This window comes from Temnothorax nylanderi, unplaced genomic scaffold (assembly GCF_030848795.1).
Source record: "Temnothorax nylanderi isolate EJ_2023f unplaced genomic scaffold, tnyl_v1.0 TNYL_tig0015_pilon, whole genome shotgun sequence".
NCBI classification, from domain to species: domain Eukaryota; kingdom Metazoa; phylum Arthropoda; class Insecta; order Hymenoptera; family Formicidae; genus Temnothorax; species Temnothorax nylanderi.
Genome location: NW_027249077.1, coordinates 1,459,345 through 1,476,882, shown reverse-complemented (window position 1 = coordinate 1,476,882; position 17,538 = coordinate 1,459,345). Strand labels below are relative to the sequence as shown.

The window sequence follows — 17,538 nt, the reverse complement described above, 5'->3', positions numbered from 1 at the left end:
CAACTTGATCTTCTACAGAGATTGGTAATTAGAAATTGGATATCACACCATTACATAATATTGCTTAGTAATGTTATGCAATATAAAACTAGGTATATTACCTGATTTATTATCCAATTTTTAGTTATCTATTTACTGGACATGATTGATATAATAAATCGTGCTGATAACAATATCAGCAGGATGCACTTCTGTCGTTGAGCAAGTGTATATATATAACCCGACGGTGTGTGTAAACGGGGCCGATTCAGTCGTCAGACATGGTTTAAGCAAAATGCAACCGTTGGAACGGAGCAGTAAGTATAGAGTTTCTTGGATCAAAATCAAATAACAGACAAAAATATAAACGACGTATCTGAAAGACATATACGCACCTTATACATCTGCACAGCATCTTTTTAAACACTTTTGCAATGTTTCTTTAAGACATTTGTATCATCTAAGAAAATAAATATAATTGTTTCAGCGATGCGTTCTTTGATAATACTGCTATTCTTCACCGCTGCCACAGCAGTTTCAATAATTCCTTTCAAAAATGGCGTTCTCAGGATAGACGAACTTAATGATAAGCTCACAGTTCTCAATCTTACGAAAAATGGTAAGTTATAATATAATACGTAACTTTATATGTTCTTCATGTTATTTTGTTAAATTTTTCTGCTAATTTCTATTAATTTCGCAACACATATGCGCTCGTTTCCCAAGTTATCTCTTTAATTATTGTCGCAAGCTAATGTTTTCTCTTGTTAATTAATACCTTCGCAGTTTAATTTTTATAGATTCTAATGAAGAAGCTACTTGAATGAATGCTATATTTGTTTCAGACGGCACGAACATGGTTAATTACCTTTTCACAAGGAGTCAGTCGTTTATGAACATTGACACTGATTCCAAAAACGAAACCGTCATTATCACCCGTACGCTCACCGATCCCGCCGGTGAACTCATCGATTGTTTCCAGCTTACTGACGACACCCAATGGTTCGGTGGGCCGCAGCTTCGCTACCAGCACTGGCCCGTGCAGAATATGTACTTCCAGGAGGAACCGTATGTGCCGACGCATCCTGTAAACATGGCAGTAGCCGAGCGTTACTGGCTATCCAGTAAAGGGATTTACATCTATGTGAACGAGACAAGCCCACTATTCATCGATCAGAATAATTATCGGGATAAGTACCTGTGCCTAATCGCCAAGAACAAGGCACCCTATCGGCATCGCGACAGCATCCAGCTCAACTACATATTAGGTGTCTTCCCGAATCCGAAAATTGCTCATCAGCATGCGGTGAAAAACCACCTGGGTAAGCCAAAAGGTCACCCCAGCAAACGGATGATCCAGCATCCCATATGGTCCACCTGGGCCAGGTACAAGATCGACGTCACCGAAAAAAGGGTAGAGGCCTACGCGGACGAGATCGTCGCTCATAATTTCAACAACAGTCAGATCGAGATTGACGACAACTGGGAGACCTGCTACGGCTCCGTCGAGTTCGATCCCGTCAAGTTTCCTGATATCCGCGCTCTCACGAAACGACTGAAGAGCAAAGACTTCCGCGTTACCCTGTGGACACATCCGTTCATCAACCGAGGCTGCGAGCCCGCGTACTCTACCGCGCTAAACAACTCTTACTTCGTCAAAAACCTCGATGGAAAGGTTCAGATGTCGTGGTGGCGGGGTAAGAATTGGCTTAAAAACGATGTTCCTGAAATTAAAGAAAAAGCACCTAGGCGTTTATTAGCAAATGTTCTAGTAAATTATTTTCATACCATTTAATTGTGTCTTCTTCAGGTGCGGATTCCGCCACGATTGACTTCACGAATCCGAAGGCGGTGGCATGGTGGGTGGCGCGATTAAAGCGTCTCGAAGCCCTCGGCATTGACAGCTTCAAGTTCGATGCCGGTGAGATGTCCTGGTTACCGCAGGTGGCGGTGCTGAACGCTTCGCCTGTGTTGCAGCCAGGTATATTCACGGAAAAATACGTTCGTGCACTCGCCACCAACTTCGACGATAGCATTGAAGTGCGGGTGGGATGGCGCAGCCAGGATTTACCGATATTCGTTCGCATGATCGACAAGGACACCAAGTGGACGTGGAATAACGGTCTGCCCACGTTGATCACGACGCTACTACAGATGAATCTCAATGGATACGTCCATGTGCTGCCGGACATGATCGGCGGCAATGGCTTCCCGGACGGTTCGCTCAACGCAACGGAATGGCCATCCAAGGAGATGTTCATTAGATGGTTGCAGGTCAACGTTTTCATGCCGTCGTTGCAATATTCTTTCGTGCCATGGGGATATGACGATGAAGTGAGTAATCTGGAAAATTCTATCCGAGATGAATGAATTGCTGTACGATAGATTAACGAATACCTTTCTTAAATCGAAACACGTCAATGCGAAAAAATAATATCCATCTGCATTTTATTAGACCATTGAGATCTGCCGAGAGTATACCGAACTGCATGCCAATTATACCGACGAAATTATAAACGCCATGAAGCAGGCTATCGAAAAAGGCACTCCCGTAAATCCACCTATTTGGTGGATTGATCCGCTTAATCCGGAAGCTCACAAAATTAATGATGGTGAGTTCGTAACAATGTAAAGATTGTATTCCAGATTTGCCAAACATATGAACTATTACTTATTCATAAATAGATATTCTTGATAAATCTGGAAAGCACACATGAGGTGATCTGTAAATACATAATCGAATGTTGCTGCTTAATCGAATTACAGAATATCTTCTTGGAGAGAATATACTAGTTGCTCCAGTGACCGTAGAGGCTGCCGAAAGTCGCAATATCTATCTACCTAAAGGAAAATGGTACGATGTGAATCAAGACGTGACTCACGAAGGACCAATATGGCTGACGGACTATCTTGCTCCCCTAAACGTACTTCCATACTTTTTAAGAGAAAAATAAATACAAAAGGATTAAAAAGATTTCAATAAAATATTTATTTATACAAATGTATATAAATTATCTTGCAACGTGTCACAGATTGTTGTTTCGAGATGTGTATGCTTTCTCTTCATATGTAAAGATTGAATGTTAATCAGAGAAAGCCAAGCAGGAAATAAATTCGCTATCTGCTTACCAGTAAAGATCGAATCTCTGCGTTAAGTTTTTTTATTACTACGTCATCGGCTGTGTAATTTCCGGTCCTTAAAAGGGACTGGCGTTCTTCTCTCAGCGCCCGCAACCGCTCGTTGTATTCCTCTGATTTATCATAAACGGTTTTATTACTATTACAGGGAACGTCGTAACAGATGTCGCCGGCTGTCGTAAATATTTGATTGTAGGTTTCTTCCGGAGCGAAGGGTGGTTTCGGCTTGATCACATCGATCTCCTTCTGCAGCTCGTCCAGCAAAATTTGATCATTGTTCAAAGCTTTTCTATCTGCAGACAAAATTTCTGCGAGGCTGCATGCGAGAAAAGTGAAAATTTAAGTCGTAATGGAATTGTTGTTAATATCAAAGTACAAGATGTTCCACTTCTGTCAAATCATATTCAAATCGTATTGAGTATTTCAACTGTGACGGCGTTATACGATTAGATTCTGTAAAAATGTAAGGTACAAGCGTGTAAAATGACTCAATATTACCAACATTTCAAGAAATTTTATATTTAACATATGCATATCGCGAAGAACAAAGATACTCTATTATTTTTGTTTTAATTCAATTACCAGTTTATCTAAAATTTTGCCAGTAGGACTTTGACTGAAGTGAGATTCCTTGTACAAAGAAAATTAGTTAAAATAGTGTTATAACATACTCCGCGCTCATTAGTTCCTCCCTACTATTCTTGATTTGAACTTGCATAGCTTGTTGATAATCCACTTTCATTCTGTGTAATTCGCGAACCGCTTTGCCCCATTGCTCTCTAAAAAATTCCTTCCCCTTCTGAGCATTGTCTAATTTTTCCTCGAGAATTTTTACCTCCTGCAACAAGGAGGCTGTTTGATCCTGAGTTAAAGATCCCTTTTGATACATGTGCAATTCATTTATCTGTTTACTTATCGATGATTTCAGATTCTCATTTTCGTACGATAGTATCTCCACTTGCGCCTCTAAAGCAACTTTCTTCTCCTCAAGTTTGACGATCTGCATGAAACACAGTGTTATATGTATATATCATAAGATAACAATATTTAATAGTACTTTTAAGCGTATGGTAAATGATGGATGCAGAATTAATCAAAATGTATAATGCAACTGACGTATACTTCACAAACCTTTGTTGTAAGATCGCTTTGCGTCGCTTGCAGGATATCCTTTAGCTCTTGCAATTTGGTTTCATACCTCCATTGCAAGTCCTCGTTCGCTTTAATTAATCTGGTCTCGTTTTCCAAGCTCTTTAAACGACGCTTTCTCAGATCTTCAGTAGCGTTGTTTAAACTGTTGGCTAACGTCTTACATTGTTCGACACTGTATGCGAGCTTTGACTCTAGATTTTCTCTCTGCATTCGCCATTCCTCGCTCAGCACATTCAAATATCGTTCTTCCTTTCTTTTGAGCTATAATTCATATCCCGTGTAAATAATATTTCAGCAAATAAAAATTCTAATCGTTGCCGTTATCGTTTTACCTCTGCTTTAAACATTTCCTTTTGGCGGTCCCTCCAAGTTTCGAGCTCGTCCACTATTTTATATGCCAAGCTATCGTCCAATATTGGTGGGCCAAGATTTTTATCTTAAATAAATCATTTCAATGAATAGAGGGCCAAAGTCTATCGAAGCAATAGGAAACAAGAGAGAGAAAATTATAACAAAAAATTTTAATGAATGTATTACCTACCGATAGTTTCTTTCTTTAATATACAATGAGGTCCACGATCCTCTAATTTGAGTGTAATGTCCATATCAGCAATTTTATTTCGGTCTCTATCGAACAGAAATAATTTATACTGACATTCGGGCTGAAAAAGAAGTTCTTGTTTTAATTTCTATTATTCTACAAAAGATCCTCTCTATAAATATAACATTAATATTACCTTTTCTTGATGAAATAACGGTTTTACATCAAGTACTAACAATGATAATTCATCATCTTCGTTCGTGTCGTATATACTAATTTTCGGTGGGAAAGATTGTAGTAATTGTTTTATTTCGTCTGGCGCGGATATAAAGTGAAATTGACATACAATATCTTGCAATTTAACTTTCTTGTCGGATAAGTCTGGCATTTTCGCGTATGCCGTTGACATGATTTCAGTTTTTGGATGATGAAATCTATGTAGAGATTATATTACATTTAAAAAAAGAACATATACCTTATTATATTCCTTTAATTGGAAAAAAAAACATTAAAATCAAACAAACCGAAATTCAATTTCTCGTCCAGATAATGTTTCAGAAGCCAGTGTTATTGCCACAAGTGAGATGCGTAGACAATAGCAGTGATAAGATCCTACGCCTTTGATATGATTCTTATTAAAGTAAAGCATTCCATCGCAAGACCGCGAACAAGTAACTTTATCTGTCTGATGTTTGCAGCATTGGCAATCAACGAGCTGTTTATTTATATTTTTACATTCTGTTGTGCATTTTACTTCGCCAGGAAGATTTTTGACACTAAACTTTCCAAAATCGCCACTAGGATTTCTGTGAGACTCAATCTCTGGACACCTCTGAAATCGGGCATTATTTTAAATTACATGTCATCTTTGTTATCAATTTTGCTATAATATAATCATGGGATGGGAGATTGATAAAACAAAGTTCCTATTCTACCTGGTCGACATTATTTATACTTTCTTCGTTATAATTCGTTCGAGTGCTAGATACGCAATTGTTGGAGTTTATTGCCGTGTCGGAGTTGACCAAGATATTTGTTCTACTTCCAATATATTGCAATTTGAGTTGTAAATCAAGATACGATTTCTGATGTTGGTTTTCAACAGGTTTTCCCGTTGAACCTTGTTTAATTAGAAAACATTGTTCGTGTAAGGTAGTACTTGCACTTGCAGTACATTTGAGAAATTCTTGCGGACTGTCTGCAGGTACTAAGGATTGCAGATTAACTGATGATTCGGCTATTACATTACTTTCATGTTTCAAATATATTAACAGATATGGCTTCAATTGAAGGTATTGCTTTAAGATGCTCAAAGAGCTTCGTATTCTCACTACTACTTTCTCAGAGACGAAATGGGATTTTCCGGACTCTGTTTTGAACGGTTTAAGTTCCACATCGTTTTCCAGAACTCGATATAAGAAACGCACGGTGCTACGTTTGTTTAGACATTCAGGTAATAATAGATGCAAATTTTCTATACACATGGTTGTGATACTTAATATAAATAATTCGCAACAGGTATTTAGAAGCCCCAATTGAATCAATTGCTCATCAGGATGTAAGTAAGGGATTATTTCATCACTTTCCAAGATAATATCTTTGTCTATCATTAAATTTCTTAGCTATGAAATAACATGAGATACGATAGCGATATTTATATGTATATGTGCTTTATAAAATGTAATTATAATTACAGTTTACTAAATAATGGTTCATTATATCATTCTATTATTTTATTATCATCATTTGTTACTCAGTCACTAGGAAAGTATTAGACGTACTAATTATTATTAAACTACGTACACTACTCATACAAGATAAAAGTATATTTTACCTCTACTGTTGGATTTAGATTTATGTCCTTTCGATCCTCGACTCTTAACGCAAGAAGTAACTCAGGCTTTTGTACTTTGAGATTGCTTCTTAATCCCAGCAACTTGTGCCAAGCTGCTTTCGGATTCAGATCTCCACATTTTGACAATACTAGCGCAGAACGTAAGTTTAGCAGAACATATCCAATTCTCTCTCTACCTTCGTTCTCTTTAAAAGCAAAGCATTCTAATTTTAATGAGGCTTGCTCTGATCGCATTCTATAAATTGAATACAAAATGAAGTATCTGTAATTATATTCACAACTAATGGTATTTTGAATAAAGAGGAAGAAATACTATTCTTACCTTCTCAACACCATTTTATTAGTTTCCCAAACCAAGTCAGTAGCATATTGTGGAGTTGGACAAGGCTCGATTCTGTCAGTCTCTAACGAATGTCCATTTAAAGTCCCAATCAATAACGTTGGTTGTACAACTTGCTCAAAACCCTTCCCTACATACATCATAAACATATGTCAACATAAACATAACATAATTTATAGGATATACAAATCAATAATAACGTTTTCTTCTTTGTATCCTATTTATTATTGTAATTGTAATGCAGTTATAAAGAAGAAGTAAGGAACATTTCGTTAGAAAATAATTTTCAAGAAAGACAGAGAAAACAGACCTTGCAATGTTGGAGAAATAAGGACACGGTATCTTACCCTCTTTTATGCTCAAAATAATCTGCACGTCAGATTTAGTTGCCTCAGTCATCTCGTTCGGTTCTCGTAAAATATTCTACATAAAATAACAAATTCGACAAATATATCCACCAGTGTCCACCACGCGTGTATTTACACGCTCCTCGTGATTCAAATCCGCTGTCATGGTAACGGATTCATAAACACGAATCTTGCACCATCTTGCACTGACGACGCAGCAGAATGTGTCCCGAAGAAAACAGATATCAAAGAATACATATTAAATTTACTTATGTAAATTATTGATCTTCCTCGAAATGCCGTTTAAAAATCGAAAAACGACCGACATCGTGAAATTCGACACAAACTTCCTCTTTGATTACATGACAAATTGGACAGGGAATTTCCGACCAATTGAAGCGAAGGACAGTGAGGTGTCGATTTCTTCGCGCCGATTGGTCCATGCAGTTTTCAGGACGAGGTCCTAGATCCTAGTGAGTTTCAATTTCCCGAGAATCCCGAGGACTGGAATTTCAAAACGCGGGATGGTAAATGGTAAACAGTCCCGCGTCCCGCGTTCGTGAGAGATCGCTCAATCGCTGCGTGAATGAATTCGTGTCATTTTTGACTCGTGCATGTATACGACGCGCGATCTTCGTCGAGGGAAGTAGTCGCATAGTCTCGGCATGCGATCGCGGCGGGAACCGGGCGTCGCGCACCTAAAAACGCACTTGAACGGTATCACCGTCGCGCGAGAAGGTCCGCGGATGCGTCGACGATGGAGCTCGACGAGCTGGAGCGGTCCGTGAAGCGGCTGAGCGCGGTGGTCGACGGGTTCCCGATCGGCGCGGCCTCGCTGGACGATTTCAAGCCGATCGAGGAGAAGATCCGGGCGGCCAGGGAGTCGCTGATGCGCCTGAACGCCAGGTCGTTAATGCTTAGAGCGAAGTACAAACGTACGTTCGTCGGCGTTGCGGGTCGCGGAGCGATCTCCGCCCGCGGTTTTCCACTGGGAGATCTCTTTCTGAAGTCTCGTTCGTTTACAGAGTACATCGACGATGGACGCGAAGAAGACGAGGATGAAGTCGGAGATGCGTTGCAGAGTGTCGTGAGCGACACGCTCATCAACGCCAAGGCTATCAAGTTGAGCCTTCACAGCACTACCGTCCTCTCTATTCTCAACAATAAGGAGGGCAACGCGGAGGATCAAAAGTGAGGAATAAACTTGGAAATATTGGGAGCTTTCCAGCACGCGACACAAGTCCACACAAGTGTCGTTTTGTCTTTGCTACTCATTGCCAAAAAAAAAAGATAAAAAACGTTGTGTCGACTTGTGTCGCTTGCTGGAAAGCACCTACTATTAACCTGGGAACGGGTGCCAGGGGTGATTTTTGCACCCCAGTATCGACAAAATGAATCTTACCTTACAGTAATTTTAATGTGTTTCTTTTCGTTTTTTTTAATATCTCTTTTTGTTTCTCCCTATTTTTTCAGAAAAAGGTTGAGCAAATCTATGTTCATATATTGTCCTTAAATACTAATAAATTATAGAACAATCAAAAATATATGTAATTAATAACAAAGACTTTGAATTGGGGTGTAAAAATCAACCCAGGTGCAATCATTCATATAAACAAAAATCAGCTGTTCCTGGGTTAATTGTAGCTAGATTAGTGCTAGATGTGAGCCAAAATGTTCCACGTAAGAAGTAATAACGTAAGATGTAATTTTGCTTGCTCCTAGGAAGCTCCATACCTACATGAGCAAACTGTTGAGTCTCAACGACAGTGTTATGGCCACTCAGAAGACCATCGAGGAAGCGTCCCGAGTGCAGCTGGATCTGAAAGTCGAATGTCAGAAGGCGCTGTTTGACTATAAGAATTTTCTCAAGGAGCAGGAGCAGCTACGAAGCGAGAGACTGCAGAAGACGAATCCCGGGATTGTGGAGTGAGTGAAGATCCGCGAACATCAAAAGGTATCTTACGAAGCATTTGCATATTTAAAATCTTCGTTTCCTTTTTTTTCCAGAAATAAAGATAAAATGGAAAGATTGATACGGAAGATAAATATAATGAAGAAACTCATTAGAAACTTCGTAGCGGTGTCCGGTTACATGCTAGCGAAGGAGCCGATACTGCTGGAGATGCTGGAGAGTCATAGAGAATTGATAAACATCGAAACGATAGTGAAAATGTCACAAAGTAACGAAGAGAGAGAGAAAGACAAATAAAAGAAATCTCGGAGGAAGTACGCAGGAACTTTCATTAAGAACTTTTTTTCTTCTTACTCGCTAAGCGTAATAGACACAACACATATTTACAAGAATAAGCTTCCACGCAAGTCTCAATGTCTTTCTTATTTCCGTCTCCTCATTCTGTTTTTTTTAAGTTCTCCTATTAAAGCGCCTTGCCAGACGGCCACGTACAAGTTAATCGTTAAACAAAGCATAATCGGTATTGTAATATAAGTTAAAAATTATGATAGTAATCACAGCTTACGTATAATGTAGTAAAATCTTCGCTATAGAGGGAGAGAGATGTACATATCCGTTTCGTTAGAATCGGTACAGTTGGGAGACTTTCGTTTTTTCGCGCGTAATTATATATAATTCGCGTTATATATATAATAATAATAATAATAATCATTGCATGACGACAAAATGCAAGTGTAAGACAATCGGTTTCTTTTTTCATGGTCCGATGTATATAATATATCACTCAGTCTCGTTATATGTATATATAATGTCCATTTTTTTTTAATGTAGATCACTCTCCTTAATACTTCCACAATCACACACCCATATACGTATATATGAGCACGTGCAAACACATAATTCTCACTATGATAGTACTAAAACAATTCAATCGCTATATACACAAAGTTTGCTCGGTTTTGGATAGATAAGTTCAGAAGGCGAGCGGAAAGAAAATGAATCCACTTGAAGGGAACGGCGTTGGAATTCCGTCAAAGAACGTAATGTTGACCAGGTCCAGGATACAGATCAACTTTACGCTGTCCGACGAAAAATCGCGGGGTAATGCAATCTCGTAAAATATATGCTCCAACAAATCCACATGTAATACAAATTCGTCATTCCGTTTTCGTTTCGTTAACTTTCTCGTAAAGATCATGTCTGTTCTCAGTGATACGTTTTGTTAATTAATAAAAGAAAATTTATGACGATATAAGGATGTCAGTATCGCATAATATAATAAAATCTCATTTTTACGGTGTAGTTACGTAGACGGATCGAAGTAAACGCGAGCATTGTGCGCGTATGTTAAAAAAATCTTCCATCTTTCTCTCTCACTTAATTTTCCTTTCTCCTCGTGTGTCTGCAATAAACAGCACCAGTTTACGACACATTCGAATTGTAATGCCAATTGCGTCTCGTGAATCTCGTGTTCTAATAAGATATCGAACGCACACATGGATGCGCACACCCACGCACGCGAGCTGCCAATTTCATAAAAACGGCGATTTGTTATTATCGTAGCAATCAGCGATTTTATTGTTCAACAATTCGTCCATTAAAACAGTACGAACATATAGTAAGTCAAAAAATGTATACACATAAGCCTCACTACGCGAGAAACTATAGTGCTGATTAACTTAATCTCAGGAGTCTCCCATCGACATCTCTCCAAACATCGCCGAACCGACGTGTCAATGCAACTAAACGATCACAACACACGAGGGGAAAACGCGCGACCATCCAATCCCTCAATCTTTCTCTCGAACTTACGCTTTACGCAACGAGATAATTAATTACGCAGCCTCATTTTTTTTTTCACAGATACGCACGACCACATTTATCGCTGTATACGCCGCTCTTCGACCGACGAGCCGTGGAATGAAAGACACCGAGGATATATCGGTCCTGGCCCGATCTCTCTACTCGCACCAATTTACAAATATACAAAAAAAAAAAGAAGAAAAGGAAATGTCTCTCGAGCGAAGGAGATGGTCGTTTTTTTTGTGGATTACAAGCCTTCCCATCCTAAGCATGTATGCAACAATCGTTCTTCTCTCCGTGCAAGGTACGTATCTAAGGGAATTGGGCAGATGTGTGTTCTGTGTGGTATGTAATGTGTGGTGTTATCTTTGTGTGTGTGTGTGTGTGTGTCTACAATGTCCGAGGAGACCAGGACTCTTGCTCACAACCATACTTAACCAGCAGTCAGTCGTGTTATATTAAAAATCGTGACTTTGCGCGCGCGCGCTTTGAAAAATCGGCTAGAAAACTACGGGCTAAACGTCCTTGCGCAACATGGTTGCACAGCGGGATTTATTATAATTACGCCAAACACGGATTCCCCGGTGGCAGGACAGTGATATAAATATCGGAGACTTTCTCTCTCTTTCTCCCTGTGTCGCGTCTACGTGGATCTCTCGCGTACGCAAGCACGCACGTGCTCTTCTCATCCACGATCAACAATTTATATGCGTCGCTCGCTATTGGATTTGTCGCGTGAACAAATTCTACTCGTGAGGATAATTCGCGTACGCGACGATCGCGGTCTAGCGTCTTATGTACAAGTACGACTTGCGCGAAGCTACAAACCAGCCTCTCGCCGGGAGGAAAGCGTCCCGGAGTAATGTCTCCTCTCGACTCGCTCTCTTTCTACGCGTATACCATCCAGTGTCAGACATTCATCGGATCGCTCACTCTCTTTCCGCGCCCGCTGGATACAAACGTAGAACGATCGACTGTTTCGACGGTCGCTCGCCGACGCGATGCGGCGAGCTTACAAAAGAAAGGAACGATACTCGGTCAACAGTGGGAAGATACAGATAATGAGAGAAAGAGGAAGGAAGAGAGGGCGAGAGAAAGAGAAAGATGAAATCCATAGAGTGGAATTATAAGCTCTATGATTTTTAAGCGTATCATTTTTCAAGACGTTCGACGGAGTGGTTCTCTCCCTCTCTTCCGTCTCTCGTTTCGCTTTTCATCGCACGAGAGCACGTACGGCCGAGTGTACACTATGGTTCGAGTACGCGATAGCTCCGTAAGTACATGGGTTGCCTGTTGTCGCATGCGCTTGTTGGGTATTTAAGATATTCAACGTGGATACAACGTGGTGTACGGGCGTATTACATAGTACGATACGTATGCGCATATACGTCACCGGCCAAGACTTAACGTGTAGGTGTGGACGTTTCGACGTAACACAAGTTTCCTCACATTCGCCACCTCCGCGCCCCTACTCCCTCGCTCGACCTGCCGTTTACCGTGTTCCTGCAAAAAGAAACAAACTTGAGTTTAACTATACCTTTGGGCAAACAAGTAACACGAGTCTAACGGGAAATTCTCTCTGGGAAACATTGAAAACAAGAGAAATGGCTTTGTTGACGTTTCTTAGAAATTTATGTGAATTTTTATTACTTAAAAAAAAACACTTGTACTTTTAATAAAAAGAAATCTCCGATTTCTTCTTAATGTAAGAGTAGTAAGTTTGCAAATCTTCTCTGAATTTTTTAATACTGATTTTAATATGCCTAAGAAATGTTAAAAACTTACTATGAAATTTTCGTTTATAGTTGAATTTAAGCGAAAGAGTTTTATTCAAAGTCGATTTTAAATGAGCAATTACGAATAAATAATGAACAATAAGCAATCATAATCAAATATCCTTACTTGCTTGTCTAATCAATACGGCTGGTGAGATCCTTGCTTCCCAAGCTCTCCGAGTTTTCGTACGTATTTCTCGTCTCGTTCGTCTCTTGGTCGCTTTAATGTTTCGTCGTGGACCATTAGTAGAAAATCGCACGTGTCACTTTGTGTAAATCCCTAGAAACGCCTCGCGACATAAGGCTCTCCTCGTTGCATCATGAAAAATAGTGGATTAAATGTGTTCGCAGCAGAGAGAGTTCGTTACAGTGGATCTTTACGTTATTGCATGTACACCGTACTCGATGATTCATCTCTTCCGTCTCGCATTTAGATCGGATCTGTCTCCATGAAGATCACGTACATTCGGTTCCAGCTTTTATTATTTATTCCGACGACGTAGGTTTTCATATCAAGAACATCGAAATAGAATCAAGGCGCGGGCATCCCGTTGATTCTCTCCTTCCTCTCGCTTGTTCGTTAATGTCCTCTTTAATAATCGAAAACGCGCATAGATTAAGAAACAAGAGCTGTCCGCGAACATCGCATTCTCTTCGCAGATGATAATTTATATCGAAAGAAACGCTTCCTTATTTGTTCCTTTTATCGGGTTTTTTTTCTTTCTTTTCCCTTTTCTTTTTTGAATCGATACACACTGGTGGTGGAACACGAGTTCGACTGCAATGTCACATAATTTCGGTTATGTCACATAATTTCCTCGCATTTACGCGTTACTAAATTTTCATTATATACGCTATAGAGTCTACAGACAGAAAAAACCTTACTTCATCGATATGTTATGTAAAATGTAATTGTTTCAACTGTTCATCGCGATAGATCACTTTCTCACATGATAATTTCGCTTTGGAAGGCACGAAACCGAAACCCATGATATTACTATGGAAAAATGTAGCGCGGAAACTGTGTGCGAATTCTCTGCGCGATTTATGTCACCGTATTAAAAAAATTACGGATGGGAAATTATCATAAATAATACGCGAACGATAATCCGTGATTGCGATATTCACAAAGAGACATTTCGCGTTTTGTTCGAGGAACTCACGGCGAAACGTTCCTTAATGTATATTAGCTATGATCCGTATGGTGATGATAGAACTATCTTGCATACATGATCCCCGTGTAGAAAAAATAGGCAGTGTACACATATCAAAGAAATCATTTCGACAATTAACGCACTGGGATGGTTTAGACTTTAGTACGGATTTTTTAGTACGGATACGATTCAGTATTATCCTCGAGAGCGTTTATTCATAACGTTAATGCTAAACGCTGCTCTTTCACATCCCCTTATAATATATAACTCGAAATTAAAGTTATATAAAAGTCGTTTACTGTACGGAAGGCTCGTATGTACTACAAGTATCCTAATATAAATATTCCAATGCATTAGAATCATTCACTTGGACGGTGGATTAAAACGAAAATCGAAATAATAAAAAAATACCTAATAAAATCGGGAGAGCGCGAACTTTCACTTTATACATAGCGCACGATTTATCAATCTGCGGACGCGACGAGGGCAAAATGAGAGCATTTTATTTACAGATATCTGACGTCTCAATCCCGTCCCCGAAGGCCGGTGGCACCCGCGATCGTCGTTTTCCCATTTCTTTCAGTTTCATGCCTTTCAAAAGGATTTATATAAATCAGACTTCGCGACAATCGAAATCTCGATTACAAGAAGTTCGGGAACACGCTACGCTCGCTCATCCTGCAGGGCTGTGAATACAATGAGATCTGCGGTAGCTTCAATTCGTTATAATTCACAGTTATACATGCGATCGCACTACACGGCGCGGCGGTGTATTAAAAAGCGTCCCCGTGTTACAAGAGAGTCGTAGGCACAAACAAGTTCTCTCACCATCGGTACGTCAATTCCTTCTTACTCTAATGCGGATGTGATCCGGTTGGTTTCCCGATACTGAAACGTCACGGCCGCCGTCACGGCCGACGACGACCGTTCACAGTCAACAGCGACGTGTCAATATATTGATGACATCGATAACAACGTAATTGATAAACGCGGGTGTGGACGATGGGAATGACGATGATAATGACAATGGACCAACGACGATGATAATGACGGTGACGATAAAGATGATCAACATAATAATAATATCAATAATAATAATGAAATAAAATAAAATAATTAAGAATAATCATTATAATAATAGTAATCGTAGTACCTAGTAGTAATGGTAGTAGTAATGGTAGCAGTAGTAAGTAGTAATAGTATTGGGTAGTGGGCAGAGCAACAAGATGAAATGTAATCATGACAATAGTAGCAATAATCTAATAGCACGAGGTCACTTTTCTTGGCTAAACGAGAGGATTTATTCAGTAAGTAGGTAAGTGGATTCGCTAACGTCTTGACTCTATCAGTAGCTCAAGGCCACAAGGAATATTCATCAGCTTGTCCATGAGAATGAGGGAAGGGTATGAATTAAATGAAACTACAAGATGCATATGAGGCGCAAAATCTAACATGATGGATACCAGATGGCTCGAGCTGTATCGACTGACCTTAGTGAAAGTTTACGTGGGAATTTAATTATCGTTGAATTTATCAGTCACGAAGATAAGAAGTCAGTCTTGACTAGAGACTATCAATTAAATTTTCTCCGAGAAAGACTTTATATTAGTCACAGAATATATCGTTTATTAGCCATTTTCCATCTGTCCAAATGTGTTCCACTAAAAGAAATGAGTTGACGAGAAAGAACTGGCAGCTCCTGACAAAGCTCAATGAAAGTCTGGCATCAATATATCTTGAGTTCTTTGAATACAAAGTTTTAAGTAAAGCCGATAATTGTGCGCTTTCATCGTAACACATAATCAAGACAATTCTAATCGCAACGGTACTGAGATTACTACGGAATTTCACTACACCGAGGAGCAAGTGCCTGAATCGTCGTCAGCGAGTCCGCCTATTTATCGAAGAGATCAGCTCGATTGGCCAGAGGAAAAGCAGCTTCATTCTCTCGATCTCGACTCAGTCGCGCAACCGTCCAATTAATGATAATAGCGGCGACGGTAGTAGAATGGTTGTGTGATGGTGGTGACGATGGTGGTGGTGATAAAGGTGATGATGATGATTCAGTTCGATAGCGGCGGCGGCGTCGGCGTCGGCGTCGGCGTCATCGTGACAGTGGTGTGCAGCACCGAGTCCCGTGACGCGGATCGGCTACCGACGCGTAGCAGGGTGACGGCTTCTCTCTCGGCATCGCCGCCTGCGACACCGTCGGTCGTACCTGCGCCCGCACGTGCTCCCGTTCCCGCGCCGCGCTTGCCAGTCCTTGACGTTGTGGCGACGGCTCCCACGGTCTCGTCGGCACTATTACCCGCGCACTGCACCGCCCCCCCGAGACCAACGGTAACGGACAGTCATTTCTGCCTTCCACTTTTCTTCTTCTTGCGCTTGAAGAAGCAACAGCATCTGGAAATGAAGCAAACACTAATAGGACTTAGAGTCGTCCCCTTGGCAGCGTCTTTCGTCGATCAACACATCGAGCATGCAGCAGAGATGAGACAATAGTTGCATTCGGCATACGATCGCGCAATACGAGAGAGAAAGAAATTGTCGATCTCCCAACAAGATACTTTATCTGATTGCATGTAAATGTAGACAGTTATTTGTTATGTTAATTAATCATGCAGTTGTTAATTCGATTTCATCAAAACTCGTAGAAGAATGATAAGGAATAGGAACGTCAGGAAAGAGTAGAGAATACGGGATAAACAAAATAATCAGACATTTAATTATAGTTGTGCCAAATATAGAGAAATACATTGTTTTGATTTGTACAATACAATATAACTGAGAAGACGGGGCTTAAAGAAAATTGTCTAAATTACATATAAATAAAAATTCTTTCTCTCCGATGATTTATTTCATATAGTACTGTTTGACATAGTATATTAACAATGTAACAGTCAAGTCTCCGTATTAGATAATATATAAACAAAAAAAAACATTCATTTCGTTTTGCGAGAATGACAAATAATTATCTCTACATTATCAAGTCAAATCTTGCCCCTACATCTTACATAAATTGCAGACATGATTGCGAGAACAAATAGCGAAACTTGAACCACATAGCTGTAATATTTTTATAAAATATTCTAAGGTAAAAGCATCGTATCACAAATATATATTCATCTTATTGTAATTTTGTATTTTGTTCACGACACTGATTTTCTCATCATTATCAGTCTAGTAATAAAATTTCTACGACAATAATCGATCTTCAATAATATTTAACAAATATTATATTTTCTTCTTATATTGCGAAATAGAAAATCTTGAATTGGCCATTTCAATTGGTGTAACAAACCTATTTCGGGAATGAGGGTAGGATAGGTGCTGGAAATGTATGCTTGTAAAGAATGGAACGACAATTTTCCACATCGGGGACAACGTTTCCGTTCTCGAATTACTTTTCTGAAAATAACAGACACACATACATGCATAGCTTAGATCGAGCGTCTTATTATCTAATTTAATTCAATATTTTATATCTTTAATATCTTTTGATGTTAAAGATATAAGCTGCTATTGTTTTTATCCTGACTTCA

The 17,538-nt window shown here is 39.6% G+C and overlaps 5 protein-coding genes across 17 annotated transcripts in view; 2 read left to right on the top strand and 3 right to left on the bottom strand.

Annotated features, from left to right (window-relative positions):
• The first annotated feature begins 225 nt into the window (after nucleotides 1–225).
• On the top strand, nucleotides 226–3,122 carry LOC139768307 (myogenesis-regulating glycosidase-like). The gene is made up of 6 exons (XM_071698364.1): nucleotides 226–296; nucleotides 467–598; nucleotides 825–1,676; nucleotides 1,790–2,313; nucleotides 2,435–2,591; nucleotides 2,746–3,122. The coding sequence occupies exons 1-6, from the start codon at nucleotides 275–277 to the stop codon at nucleotides 2,931–2,933; spliced, it is 1,875 nt and encodes a 624-aa protein (XP_071554465.1). The 5' UTR covers nucleotides 226–274; the 3' UTR covers nucleotides 2,934–3,122.
• Nucleotides 2,945–7,649, bottom strand: LOC139768305 (centrosomal protein of 120 kDa-like). Its single transcript, XM_071698362.1, has 10 exons — nucleotides 7,353–7,649; nucleotides 6,988–7,135; nucleotides 6,645–6,900; nucleotides 5,335–5,642; nucleotides 5,007–5,244; nucleotides 4,811–4,931; nucleotides 4,602–4,705; nucleotides 4,249–4,530; nucleotides 3,789–4,117; nucleotides 2,945–3,433 (listed from the first exon to the last, which is right to left on the bottom strand). The coding sequence occupies exons 1-10, from the start codon at nucleotides 7,402–7,404 to the stop codon at nucleotides 3,097–3,099; spliced, it is 2,175 nt and encodes a 724-aa protein (XP_071554463.1). The 5' UTR covers nucleotides 7,405–7,649; the 3' UTR covers nucleotides 2,945–3,096.
• LOC139768188 (centrosomal protein of 120 kDa-like) lies at nucleotides 5,737–6,420 on the bottom strand. The gene has a single exon (XM_071698131.1). It carries the CDS (start codon nucleotides 6,418–6,420, stop codon nucleotides 5,737–5,739), a length of 684 nt encoding a protein of 227 aa, XP_071554232.1.
• A 242-nt stretch (nucleotides 7,650–7,891) lies between the features above and the next one.
• Nucleotides 7,892–9,581, top strand: LOC139768318 (uncharacterized). Its single transcript, XM_071698391.1, has 4 exons — nucleotides 7,892–8,287; nucleotides 8,378–8,543; nucleotides 9,075–9,278; nucleotides 9,360–9,581. Exons 1-4 carry the CDS (start codon nucleotides 8,110–8,112, stop codon nucleotides 9,559–9,561), a joined length of 750 nt encoding a protein of 249 aa, XP_071554492.1. The 5' UTR covers nucleotides 7,892–8,109; the 3' UTR covers nucleotides 9,562–9,581.
• Gish (casein kinase I gish) overlaps nucleotides 9,573–17,538 on the bottom strand; it is a 39,194-nt gene continuing 31,228 nt past the window's right edge. For 6 of the 13 annotated variants that reach the window (XM_071698378.1, XM_071698366.1, XM_071698367.1 and 3 more), the window contains one exon: nucleotides 16,701–17,404. In XM_071698378.1, the coding sequence (XP_071554479.1) occupies nucleotides 17,221–17,404 (184 nt within the window). In that variant the 3' untranslated portion in view covers nucleotides 16,701–17,220. Of the gene's footprint in view, nucleotides 12,571–12,969; nucleotides 16,418–16,700; nucleotides 17,405–17,538 lie in introns of those variants that run through there. The other 7 variants (XM_071698379.1, XM_071698372.1, XM_071698375.1 and 4 more) reach the window with 2 other exon arrangements.